Source organism: Sapajus apella, unplaced genomic scaffold (genome assembly GCF_009761245.1).
Source record: "Sapajus apella isolate SASKATOON/1434 unplaced genomic scaffold, GSC_monkey_1.0 scaffold30, whole genome shotgun sequence".
NCBI classification, from domain to species: domain Eukaryota; kingdom Metazoa; phylum Chordata; class Mammalia; order Primates; family Cebidae; genus Sapajus; species Sapajus apella.
In genome coordinates this window covers 2,775,870-2,789,983 of record NW_022436970.1, presented here as the reverse complement: position 1 = coordinate 2,789,983, position 14,114 = coordinate 2,775,870, and the positions used below count along the sequence as shown (strand labels likewise).

The 14,114-nt window shown below is 35.3% G+C and overlaps 1 protein-coding gene across 4 annotated transcripts in view; it reads right to left on the bottom strand.

Annotated features, from left to right (window-relative positions):
- WDR7 (WD repeat domain 7) overlaps window positions 1-14,114 on the bottom strand; it is a 391,158-nt gene that overhangs the window by 312,962 nt on the left and 64,082 nt on the right. For all 4 annotated transcript variants that reach the window (XM_032293871.1, XM_032293869.1, XM_032293870.1 and 1 more), the window contains 3 exons: window positions 13,568-13,709; window positions 13,130-13,378; window positions 11,888-12,108 (listed from right to left, as the gene is read on the bottom strand). In XM_032293871.1, the coding sequence (XP_032149762.1) occupies window positions 11,888-12,108; window positions 13,130-13,378; window positions 13,568-13,709 (612 nt within the window). The remainder of the gene's footprint in view (window positions 1-11,887; window positions 12,109-13,129; window positions 13,379-13,567; window positions 13,710-14,114) is intronic.

Here is a 14,114-nt window from a genome sequence, read left to right as displayed (position 1 = left end):
TCTTCAAGAACATGGGTTTCCCTTTTTCAGTAGTTTCTTCTCATATTAATACCTCTGCTTTAATTTAATCTGAATAGTACCATCTGCATAATCATCAGTATTACATACTACTATAAATTACATTAATAAAGCTTATAACAATTTATATAAAATATGGCTCCTTAACAACCAGCTTCCATAGTTCTCTGAATATTTGTGTTTTTCTACTGAACATACTTTAATATTTTAAAGGCATGAAGTGAAAAATAAAGCGCTTTCTTTAATTTCATGTACATATTTATAGGTTACAGAGACCAAGATGGTTAAATTTGCAAGCCCTCAAAATATGCTACAGTTTTTTAAGGAATTTTCCACTCTCCATACACCATTCAGCTGCCCCTTGGCATCTGTCCAGGCCCACAAATCTTGGGCTGCACACATTCAGGGAATAAGACTTTCTCAAAAAAGACTACATGGTATTACAACTCCCAAGGGCTCTCTGTTGGGCCTGCCCTTCTACTTTCTCACTCCTCAATTTAGAACTTAAATGGCAACCACACAATTGACCAAGCGATTTTAAATCTGTCTGCTTGGCCTTACCTGTTTATGCAGATCATATCTGCATCATTATAAGAAATAAACACTGGGCCAGGTGCAATGGCTCATACCTGTAATCCCAGCACTTTGGCAGGCTGAGGTGGGCAGATCACTAGAGGTCAGGAGTTTGAGACCAGCCTGGCCAATGTGGTGAAACTTTGCCTCTGCTAAAAATACAAAAATTAGCCAAGTGTGGTGGCAGGCCCCTATAATCCCAGCTACTCAGGAGGTTGAGGCACAAGAATTGCTTGAATCTGGGAGGTGGATGCTGCAGTGAGCCAAGATAGCACCACTGTATTCCAGCCTGGGCGACACAGCAAGACTGTCTCAATAACAATAATCAAACAAGCAAAGACTGAATTCACACACCTGATACAACCACAGAAAACTCCTTTCTCACGGAAACAAACAGGTTGACAGATACTGTCCTCATTTTTCTAACTAGAGATGCTGAACAAGCAGTAAATTAACAGAACACAATATGCTAAAAGTATCTCTTTGTTGAGAAAGGATGCTGGCTTGCTCTTTAAGTCTATATCAAAAAACAGAAACCTAACCTCGAAAGTCCACAAAACACTATAGGCTAGCAAGAATGTTGTGCCTAGCCCATAATTTATGACCTAAGAGCAATAAATGGGGTCAAACCTCCCCCTTGATCATCTGGGGTCATGTTGACAAAGCCTTTGCATACCCCACTGCAATCTACCCACAAATGTCCAGAAAAACATGACCCAGTTTGGGCTTCTCAGACAGTTGAAAACCTCAATTTTCAGGCAATGAGCAGGAAAGAATGGTACTTAGGACTATAATTTCCAAGGAATTAGGGGAGAGTAAAAGCCCTTTATCTAGTTGTTGCCTCTTAGTTATCTTGAAACTTGTATCTCATGCAACAACAACAACAAAAGATGCAAAGTTAGGCTGTCAGAGAAAGGGCATCCCTAATTTGTACAGGTTCTAAAACCACCTAGCCATAGATGGGAAACAAGTAAATGAAAAGTACCTAACAGAGAAATACAGTGTATCTACAATAAAGTCATTTGAGGCCAGGCACGGTAGATCACACCTGTAATCCCAGCATTTGGGAAGACCAAGGCAGGCAGATCATTTGAGGTCAGGAGTTTGTGACCCTCCTGGCCAACATGGTAAAACCTCATCTCTACTAAAAATTAGCTGGGGGTGGTGGTGTGCGCCTGTAATCCCAGCTACTCGGGGAGGCTGAGGCAGGAGAATCGCTTGAACCCAGGGGACGGAGGTTGCAGTGAGCCGAGATCGTGCCACTGCACTCCGGCCTGGGTGGCAGAGTGAGACTCCATCTCAAAAAAATAAAAATTTTTTTTTTTAGAAAAAGTCATTTGAGTACTGAAAATGAACATACAAACTGCCCAGATTTAGGCCTTTATCATCCAAATGAAAATGTAGATAACTGAAAATAGAAATAATGGCAACAATGATGATGATTCAATGACCTCTCATTACAGGCCAAGCATTACTTCTAAACCTTAAACCAACACTTCACAGAGAGTATGGCTAGGGCCCAGACATGTTAAATAGTCTGCTAATGACACTCCAAGATGGGTGGCACAAATCCAGGTCTCCTTGGTTCTAAAGGCTGTTCTCACTGACCTGACCAATCAATGGTTCCATTATTTCAAGCTGCATACAGCTACAGTGTTCTCTCCAACTCCTTTAGAAAGTCTTCACCAATGACTATGAAAAACCATTGCTAATTACTCCAAAAAGAGAATCATCATATAAAAGTCAACTTTGCCATTTGTTCTTTTTTTCCTAAGATGTTACCATCCATTTTCTTTTCACTTTACTAGCTTGTCAAATTTTTAGACAAATAACATGCATATTTTCCCTTTCAGTACAATTCCGTATTTTATTCTCTTTACTTTTTTTCTTCTTTAAGTAGGATGTAATAAAGTGTCCTAATGCAGCTACAAAACTATCACTCTGATCTCTTGGTCATTATTTTCAAAGTAATGTACATATGTCTGATTCCTGTCAGCATCTGCCCAAATCCAAGTATTATCTATTGTAGACAGATCCATCAGGTACTAGTCAGGAAAACTTATCAAGTGTTCCAGACTCCTCCACATAACATGCATAATGCTTAGAGCATCTGCAAACAGAGGTTAATGTGCCATGTATGATTTTATAAATACCTACAAAACTAATATACTCAAATATCATACATACTGACCTTCCTTAAAGTCTTCCAAAGTTACCCAAAATAGTCTTCCTAAGTGCCCTTTCTATGTACTCCCTAAGGGCTTTGAAAAACACCTTTTTATAAGATTTATCGTACTCCATTGTAATTACTGTTTGCTAGTCTGCCTCCCTCATCAGTCTAAATACTGCCCAAAAAAAGGTTCTAGAAAGTACCTGAAATATGACAGACACTTAGATATTTGCTCAATGAATGTCTAATAAAAAATATGTTGCACCAAACTGAAAACTACCCTTAAAAGGTAATTCATTTCTTCTCAGAAATTTCTGCCATTTAAAAATAAATTTAAAGGACAGTGCATGGCGGCTAACACCTGTAATCCTAGCACTTTAAGAGGCCAAGATGAAAGGATTGCTTGAGTTCTCAAGTTCAATACCAGCCTGGGCAACATAGCAATACCTCATCTCTAAAAAAGGAAATTAAACTTAAAAAAAAAAAAAATTTAAACTCATTTTGAAGTTGTCTTATGATTTAGTTACAGAACAACTAATTTTTCTTGAGTAATACTTTCTCTCCAGTCCAAAATAAAAAGTCAATGTAATCAGCTACTTCATTCACAAGGTTTAGCATCAAATCACTTCTGACCATTATTAAAAGCAAATTTCATGCCTAATCAGCAATATGATCTAAGATTTTTAAGGAACCTTTCTAAAACATAACAATTTCTAATTTTTTAAAACGTTTGGCACGATATCACCACAGTCAGAATAAGGACGCAGTCTTTCTCATTACTGTTAAAGGGGCCTCTCACGGACAGTCCCTTAAGCACTGGGTTTTCTGGCCTCCAACACAAGAGACAGGTGTATGATATTAGGTTAGTGCAAAAGTAATTGTCCATTAAAATTGCAAAAATTACTTGCACCACCCTAGTATTTTAATGTATACACAATACTCATAGCATGACAGGGTCTCACAGTGTCGCCTATGCTGGAGTGTAGTGGCGCAATCAAGGCTCACTGCAGCCTTGACCTCCAGGGCTCAAGCAATCCTCTCACCTCAGCATCCCAAGTAGCTAGGACTATAAGCCCATGTCACCCAACCCAGTTTTTTTTTATTTTTCTTTTTCGGTAGAGACAGGGTTTTACTATGTTGTCCAGGCTGGTCTTGAATTCTGGCGTCAAGTGATCCTCTCAGCTTGACCTCACAAAGTGCTGGAATTAGAGTTGTAGGCCACCATACTCAGCCTCAATTTTTTATCTTAAACACAATAATATAGTAGTAAAAATCTGAAAAACAAAATTATAAGGAATATAAAACCAATCAGAATGCAAAACTAATACAGTATTGGCATATTAATACATCTATGCTTTTAAAATGTGAGAGCTATACTTACATATACTCTACAAACAGCTGCTTTCGAGACTAGAAAATTAGCAAGACTTAAAAGATTATAAACAGGATGAAGAATTATGGTAGTAAAATGGTGACTGTACAAACCTATTCCTCATCATTTGAAGAGCAATTTGACAATACCTATTCAAAAGCCTTTAAAAATTAATATGCCCTTTTTTACAGAAACTCCAAGTAGAAGAAAGAATTTATCCTGGCCAGGCATGGTGGCCCATGCCTGTAATCCCAGCACTTTGGGAGGTCAAGGTGGGCGGATCATGAGTTCAAGAGTTCGAGATCAGCCTAGCCAACATGATGAAACACTGTCTCTACTAAAAATGCAAAAATTAACCAGGCGTGGTGGAGGCACTTATAATCCCAGGTACTCGAGAGGCTGAAGCAGGAGAATCGCTTGACCCGCAGAAGGCAGAGGTTGCAGTGAGCCGAGACTGTGCCACTGCACTCCAGCCTGTGTGACAGAGCGAGATTTCGTCTTAAAAAAAAAAAAAAAAAAAAAAAGAATTTATCCTAAGAAGCCATTCCAGAGCTACAAAAAATATTTAGCTATACTAATTATCATTCCCACTATTGATAACAGGCAAAAAAAAAATTAAGCAACATTCTAAAATGTCCAATAAAAATGAATTACAGAATATCATTTAAAATGTTGGAATATTCTTAGTTATTAAGATGACCATCTTTAGAAAAGTCTATTTTCTATAATTATGTACTTTTAAATACAAAATTAATATCAAAAAGATGGTGCCAAATACATAATATGAAACTGTTCTCAAAATCTAAGATAATTAAGTGTTAAAGGAAAAAGGAATGACATGGAACATTATGAACATTATATTTTAAGAAAATGTTAGGTCTGCTTCCTGCTTTTTGCTTAGTTTATATTAACAGTTTGCTCTGCTTGACTTCAGATATTATGCTATAGGTATAGATATTGCCTTTTAAATGCAATATTCAAATTAAATTAGTAACAAAAATCCAGAATCAAAAATGTGAGATAAGAGCAAATTCAAGCAAAAGGTTTCAGCACTTTGTCAGAATAATCATATATTTTAAATACCTAATTTGTTAATTGCTGTTACTGGCTGTGAACATTAGCCACGCTGGTATACATAGCCATGTGTTCCATTCATATTATACCTGTTTCTAGGGGCCAGGAATCTAATACTGTCAATTGAAGGCACAAACACTTATGTTCAAGCTAGATGCCTCACAATCCTGTTTTCACAAATCCATGCTGCCCCCTTCTGGATATTTTTGGAGATTATGTGACCAAAAGTTTAAATAAGGTAAATTAAACAAAAAGTAATCATTTTTAAACTATTAAAGAACTTAGCCTATATACTTACATGTAGAAACATACTACAGTACTAAATAATTTTAAGGCAGTTTCCAAAACTTCTGTTCTGAATAATTCTAATAGAAAGACAGCTCTGAGAATCTAATCATCAATGCAAATGAGTAAATAGTAAATAGTTGTAATACTAAAAGTAAATAAAACATAAAGAAGCTTTCCTACTCCTTCCTCTGACTCTCAAAAGGAAACCAGGGGCCGGGCACAGTGGCTCATGCCTGTGTAATCCCAGCACTTTGGGAGGCCAAGGTGGGAGGATCACCTGAGGTCAGGAGATCGAGACCAGCCTGGCCAACATGGTGAAACCCCATCTCTACAAAAATACAAAAACTCGCTGGGCATGATGGCGAGTGCCTGTAATCCCAGCTACTGGGGAGGCTTAGAGGGGAGAACTGCATGAACCCGGGAGGCAGAGGTTGCAGCAAGACGAGATCTTGCCACTGCACTCCATCCTGGGCAACAAAGCGAGACTCTTGTCTTAAAAAAAAAAAAAAAAAAAAAAAAATAGCAAACCAGGGTCTGAATTTGGCACTAGCTTTCCCTTCAGTTTTAATATCTTTACTGCCTATACATGTATACATAAATATGCACTATGAATTTTTTAAAGTGTCAATAAATGGTATAATACTGTATTATACAAAGGTTCCATACCACAGACTGTACTAAATCCAGCTACTTGCCACAGCTAAAAAATCAACTAAGAAAATGTGGATAGTTTCATGCAAAATATCACCATAATTCAATAAGTTAGAATTATTCTACAGAGTGATTAGTATTTTTAATTTCTCAATTTTCATTGTCGATCGTAACTATCTGGTTTATTAAGGAAGATGTTTTATAAAGTAATCTTGATATTTTAAAATAATTTTCTTCCCTTAGTATTTTTTCCAATAAATAGTGTTTCTTTCTCTAAGAGTAACCTATGTGGAAATAAAAGAAAAAGTTCCTGGGTCTTGGAGAGTAGACTCCTTAATGCTAAAGTGTGTAATAAAAGGAGAATGAGAAGTAACAGGGAGAGGTAAACTGGGAGGGCGATGGAAGGGAAGATGTCAGATCATCTCATCTGTAACTACATAATTCTAATGATGGCGCCTTAGAAGTTTTCTGCAGCAGCACTCCAAAGGTGTTCAAAATATCTGCCTTCCCTTTCACCAGCTCTCTTCAGATTCCCCAGGCAACTGATACACTCCTGGCCTTCCCTATCCTCGAGTTCAGATTGTACTAATTCACCCAGGTCTACCTCTCACAGCTACTCAGATCTGGAAGTCATTCTATCTCCAACCATGCTGTGTTGCATAAATTTCTTAGCTGTCAGAATAAAATTAAGCCAGTATTCTATAGTTCTGAAGCATTAAAACATTTTAATACTGAAAATATCTGAAGGAATAATAAGACATTGCACTCAGGGTTAAGGGAACCAAAAAGCTGGAGAATAGGAGAGAAAGGGAGACTTGCACTTCCTTAGTAACCGTTTACACCTTTTGCATTTTATACTGTGTGCATCACTACCTATTTATAAAATATTTTTAAGGTACCATAGTAAACAGACCAAGTACAGATGAAAATTTAACACCCCAGTTTAAATTTTAGCTGTTTTACAAAACGTTTCTAATATATCTCCTATATATAAGATTTGAAGTGGCAATATAATAAAAGGCTCCACTTTAAATTTGAATCCTACTAAAATTGCATAAGAACTGTACATCTGGACAGCAATAAATCATAAGAAAAACCTTTCATTTAAAAACAATAAACATGGAATGATAAAAATGGTACAGGACTTTATATTTGTCATATAATTTATATACTGTTTTTGTGAACAGCTTCATTTCAAACAAATGATACAGCAGTTTGTTCTATCAAGAACTGAAACTTTGCATTCTATAATCTTTTTTTTTCCCCATTTATTTATTTTATTGCATTTTAGGTTTTGGGGTACATGTGAAGAACATGCAAGATTGCTGCATAGGTACACACTTGGCAGTGTGATTTGCTGCCTTCCTCCCCACCACCTACATCTGGCATCTCCCCTTGCTATCTCTCCCCAGCTCCCCACCCCCCACCGTCCCTCCCCTATTTCCCCGCAACTGACCCCAGTGTGTAGTGCTCCCCTCCCTGTAAGAAAAAACCAGAAATGGCAAATAACCTTACCAAGACCAGCTTAGCCATAGAGCCCCCCACCCAGGCAGGGCTGAAGGCGTTAAGAAGCAGACACCCAGATAGAATAGCAAAGTGGGGCTAGCCGAGGGCCAACAGCCTTCTGAGCTGGGAGCCTCGGTGGCTGACGGCATTCTGAGCCGAGGGCCTCGAGCAGACGCTGACCCAGGCAGTTCTTCTCTCTGAACAGGTGATTCTTATTAACAAACAGGTGTTTGGTATTTTTCTCACAGAACAAAAATAAACTAGGTAGGCAGCTGGTGCCTGTTTACCGCTGATCACAGACAAACTGAAAGGTATTCTCTCTCCACGAGGGAGCCACGGGGGCAGAATCACATATTCCGTGCTTAAAGAATTGTTTTAACAGGTGTATGGTATACATACGCTGTCTTGCCAGTTTAGAATGCCCCAAGTAGTTTTCCACTGGGGGGAAGGGGGCGGCGGCTACGTTTTCCTTGCCATGGTTCTTCTTAGCAAACAATTCATTTTATCATACACTTAGCATTTCTCAACATAACCTAATATTAGAGACCTCAAAATCACAAATTCCAACACATCTCAAGAAGTCAATATGTAGTTAGTCAAACCTTTCAGGTCTTTTGAGTAGTTTACCAAAGCTCCTTGTTTCTCTGCGGACCTAATATGCCCCTGCCATCATTCACCAAAACATTTGCCATTTATAGTCTGCCTTCTACCAGGCTTATTTAAATACTTGCCCTATCCTCCTTCTAAATTGTAAGCTTACATTTCTTGGAACATTTAAACACATTACTTCCTCAACTGTTCTCAATAACCCTTCAGCACTATACAATCCTCAATTATTTCAATATTTTACATCTAAAACCGTACCTTCAGATTTTTTAGTTTTCTTACATTTTAGTTCTTTAAAATAATCTGTATCAGCTAAATATCAGTTAACCAGACTATTCAATGAATCAAAACTGAATTTCAAAGAACTTTTCCTAAATGAACTTTTGCTTTTTTAAGTAAGAAACAATATTAAATGAAGCACCTTTAAAAAATGGAAACAAAAATCCTTTAACACAAAATAAAAGGAAAAATCTACTCAATTTAGGTATTCTACATAATGCCATATTTAGGCAATAGTTGTCATCTTTGAACATGCCAAATTTTTTAAGTAATTAAAAGTCCCACTAACAAAAGAATAGAGAAATAGTTCATTAAAAATAAAGCAAACAAAACCACTTAAGTCTGGCATTAAATTAATGCTAATCTATAGTAGGAATTTGGAAAGACTTTTAGGTAAAAAGACACTAAAAACAGCTCGAAAAAGAAGGAGTGGGGAAAGAAATGGTGACAAACACCTAAACAGCAGGGAAAATAAGTACATCTTATTTGTCTACTGACATGTATGTAGAGTTGGAAAAGAGGGTCTGGAGCCTGTCTTCAGAGTCCATCTCCACCTTTCAGCTGCAGCATCTGTGCTACATAGCAGACAGTTTTTCAGTTTTTGTTTACTATCTAAGTTAGGAGACACATAATGAATTATTTTGCTGAGTACTTTTTCTTAAAAACTTTATACATTTTAGGAAACATAAAATGTGACAATAAAATCAGAAAGGAGAAATAATCAGTCTGTACATTCTTATTCACAGTTAAAGCAATTTTTACACATAACTGACATTTCTTGGTTTTAGAATATCTTTCCTGAACAAATAATTACAAGAAGTCAAAACTCAACTTCTACCTGAATTTACCTAAGATAAACCCCAAAACTCTGTTCTAATAAACAAGACAGATGACAAATTTTTCAGCATTTATCTCTAATCATGACTTTCGGTAAATATTTAATCTTCCAACTACAAATACATGATCAACTATTTCAACTACTTATTGCCCGATCATAACTTTTAAACAAAAATAAAAATATATTCTGCTAAGAAGAACAGGACACTGGATCAATTTATGAGGGGGACTATTCAAGCATTAGAATCAGCATATGATGTAGTAAACTCGAATCTCAGCCACACATTTTCTAAACATTTAGCAAATATCAAACTCTTCTTTGCTTTTTATTAACCAGTTTGGCTCTTTGATCTTTAAACATACTTGCTGATATGCATAAAACCACCTAACCAGCTAACTGAACAGGTTATTAAATAGGTAGTCATTATCTGTTAAATTAGCACATAGCTAAAAGCAAGTCTCTGTCTTCATCAGTACTTTAGAATAAAAATTAATTTTTTTCTTTTATAATTTCATTTTTTTTTAATTTAACTTCCTTTTTAAGTTCAAGAGTACATGCACAGGTTTGTTATATGGGCAAACTTGTGTCTTGGGGGTTTGTTGTACAGATTATTTCATCACCTAAGTATCAAGCCCAGTGCCTATTATTTATTTTTACCAATCCTCTCCGTCTTCCCACCAAAGAAAATTTCTATTGTTAAGCATGCAATAACTAAATTACAAATTGCAAACACATTATTTTTCAAATACCATAATTCCTTATCTAGGTCACTTTTCCTCATATTCTCCAGGCCAACTACCACTTTTGGTTTTCCTAAGTCTAGTAGGGAGCTCATTCTCCATTTAGTTCCATATATGTATATTAGTATTTTATTCCATACATATTATTTTAAATACAAATAGTCAAAACATTTTATTATATTAAATACCCATTTGAATTTTTTTTAAAAAGAAATTTGTTTAAAAAACACACAGGAATATATAAGCTAAAAAAATATAATTAATGTATTAGAACAGAGAACATGACCTTGTGTAAGCCATTCCAAACTTTTAATCACATTTGTAATTTAAAGAAAAACTAAATCTTATTCTATGTAATATTCTATTATTTTAAATATTTTATCCTCACACACACCAAAAAACAAACAAAGAAACATGAATCAAAACAGAAATAGTTGTTCTAAATTGGTACAGAATTATCTAAATAATCAATTTTACCACTGAATATTAGGTATTTCACCAAATGTGCATTCAGAGAAGAAAATTCCCATATTTCACCATAGGACATAACTATTATAAAATGAAGTTTAGAAGAGGGGTTCTAACAATACCTTATTTATGTATTTATAATAATATCTATTTCACTAAACTATGATATAATATTGGTTATTTAAATAGATACATGGCAATTTTTTATAGTGAATAAGAAATTAACAACCTAATTGGAAGAAAGGAATAAAAAAGAAGGAAGAGAACAATTAAGGAGGTAAATTTGCAAATCTGCCAGGAAAAATAATGAGAAATATTGGTACTAGGATTTCTTACAAACCCACCAATATCAAATCAAACAAAATCTAGCACTGGCAGAACACGGTTGATAAAATACTTGATCAGGAAGATTAAGTAAGTAACTAGAAAGGCCAAGAAAAATGTTGTGGGTTTTGAAATGAGACATCTTGTAGATAATGCAGCAGATACACCAGTAAGACTGTTTTCAGTTTCAGTTAATACTAGAGCTGGTGACAGTTAATGAATTATGATAAGCATGACATGCATACAAGAAGACAATGTGTCTGTATGTGCACACATGTGTGAGTGTTGGGAGATGGTGATTATGCACACAAAGATGACTAATCACATGAGTAGGTCCCATGATAAATAAACAGTAAAAAAAAAAAAAAAAGTACTGTTATCAGTCCTAAGCCTTCCTACAATCTCATATTTCTATTTATATGACATCATGGCTTAACTTAAAATGCATCACTAAGAAAGCAATCTGGTTCCACAAAGATATGTATGAAATTTTCCAAAATCATAATCAGTGACTGCTAGGCTTTGTCTCCCTTGTTACAATTTTTTATTTATATGAACTCTACTTATAAAGTATTTTGCCTTACCAACACACACATTGTCTTTGCTCAGATGCACCCCAAAATAATGAGATTGTACAACGTTTTCAGGCGTACTTATATTATTTTAAGATATAAAACTGCAACTTCATTCAATAAACATTTTCTCAACTGCTGCTATGTTTCAGAAACAAGTCAGACCATTTAGAAGCTAATTAAGAGGAAAAACTACCATGTCCATCTTCTATTTCTATGTGTCCCAATAGTTAATGATCATAACTTTGCCTAAATATGTTACTATTATTTTAGTTTTAAAATTGAAAGGGTTTTTATTAATTCTCTTGTCACACTTTCTTTAAGTTAGTCTAGATTCCATTTACATTCCTCATAGTAACATAACTCCTCTCTACCATAGTGAATAATCTTTTATAGAAATCAACTTACACTACAGTTTTCAGGTGGAACTAGAAGTTGAGTAATCTCACCACCATGAACACAGAAGATATGTTTCATTTCTCCAGAAAATATATCCCAAATTATGACCGAAAAATCCACACCTCCAGATATCAGGTATCTTTGATCATAACGAGCTGAGACCTGATGAGGATATAGCAAACATGTGACTTTGTTCCGATGACCACGGAGCGTTCTGTGAGGTGGCCAACCTGTGAATGAGGTTTTGGATTTAAAATGGGAAAATTAAAGATTTGCCAAGTTTCAGTAAGTAAAAGTAAACATGAATGTTTAGAATAGCTATAAATTTTATCACAGCAAAGACTTCCAATTTTATCTTCTAAAGCAACTCTGCCTAACTCAGTATCTACTAGCCACATGAGACTACTGAGCACTTGAAATGGGTAATCCAGATTCCTCTGTGTTATGAATTTAAACTAGTCAGGAGATTTTGAAGTTGGTACAAAAAATGTAAAATATTTTATCAACAATCTTATTAGAAGTTGAAATGAAAATAGTTTTTGCTATATTGGGTTATATAAAATATAGCCAATTTCACCTGTTTCCTTTTATTTTTTAACATAGCTATTAGAAAATTACAGGTGTGGTTATATATATGGTTACCATTAGATATCTACTGAATATTGGGATGCCGAGGCGATCAGATCACTTGAGGTCTGGAGTTCAAGACCAGCCTGGCCAACATGGTGAAACTCTGTCCCTACAAAAAAATACAAAAATTAGCTGAGTGTGGTGGCACATGCCTGTAATCTCAATGACTTGGGAGGCTGAGGCAGGAGAACTGCCTGAACCCAGGAGGCAGTGGCTGCAGTGAGCTAAGATCACATCACTGCACTACACTCTGGGCAACACAGCAAGACTCTGTCTTGAAAAACAAAGCCTTCTACTGGATGGTACTGTTCTGGAGGATTTTCAGAATTACTGGTAATATAGTAATTATTTAGTAATCCATAGAGATAACCAAGAGATGAAACTATTAACATATATCAAAGAGATAAAATTAAATATTTCTTTATAGTTATTACACTGTATTAATTCCAATAAGAGACACTGAATATTTTAGGCGCATTAAACCCTACCAACTACATAGCACCCCAACAACTAACTATACTGATTCATTGTATTTATTTAAAAACAAAGAATAGAGACATTTTCAATATCATGGGTAAGAGCTGTCAAAACACTTTAGACATACAGAGATCTTGGTTATACCTCTTCTGAGCATGTGTTCCCCTTGCAACAGCTGTACTATGGCAGTCTGTGTGGCAGGTACAATAACTATGCTTCCATCTTCACGGCCACAAACAAGTCGTCCATGTGCTGGTATGTACACACTTGCAGTTACTTTAAGAGGTTCATTACTACTGGGAATCACACTCAGCTGATCTATGATTCCAGCAGGACAAGGATTCAGTTTATCAAATGCCTCTTGCAAACTAACAGAAGTTGTCATTGCCAGCCCTGTAGAGGTTTGGTTTTATATAAAAGAAAAACATTTGCGCATGTTAAAAAAAAAAAAAAATTAAGATAATGTTGACTTATCCAGTAATCAAAGAAAATGATATATGCATATTATGAATGTGTTATTCAGCAGTTCATATTTAACTTACTAAATTAGTTAAGAAATTGTTACACATGATTTACTATTACCTTCTTCACTTTCCTGTTTATCAGCTATGTCTGATATGTTCCAAATATTCAACCTTCCAGAAGAATCACCCTGAATCAATAGTTTATGGAAATATTCTCTGCATCCGTAGAAGAACCGAGTAACAGGAGGACAAATTAGCAACTGCCAAAAAAATTATTTGAATATCTTTAGCTGTATTTTTAATCAAAATATTTCACATAGTAAAGCTTTTCAAATAAAGATGTTAGGTAAGTTGCCCCAGTAGTCAAGTTTAAAAAGTGTTTATAGCATGATTAATTATTCGACAATATTTCAATGTAATTTTATAGCATTAACATACATGCCAACTAAAATTCAAATCTAGTATAACACACATTGAATGAAACAAAAACTATATTTACAGTCTTTCTCTAAAATTAGTATTTATGCTCCTTTTTTCCACTTCATAATAACTCACGATTGGCCACAATAATGCAATATAACTGCCTATTATTAACTAATTTACACAGAGTTATGCTTTATCAAAAAGAAAAGTCTTCACTTAAGAGGTCAAGATGAGAGAACTCA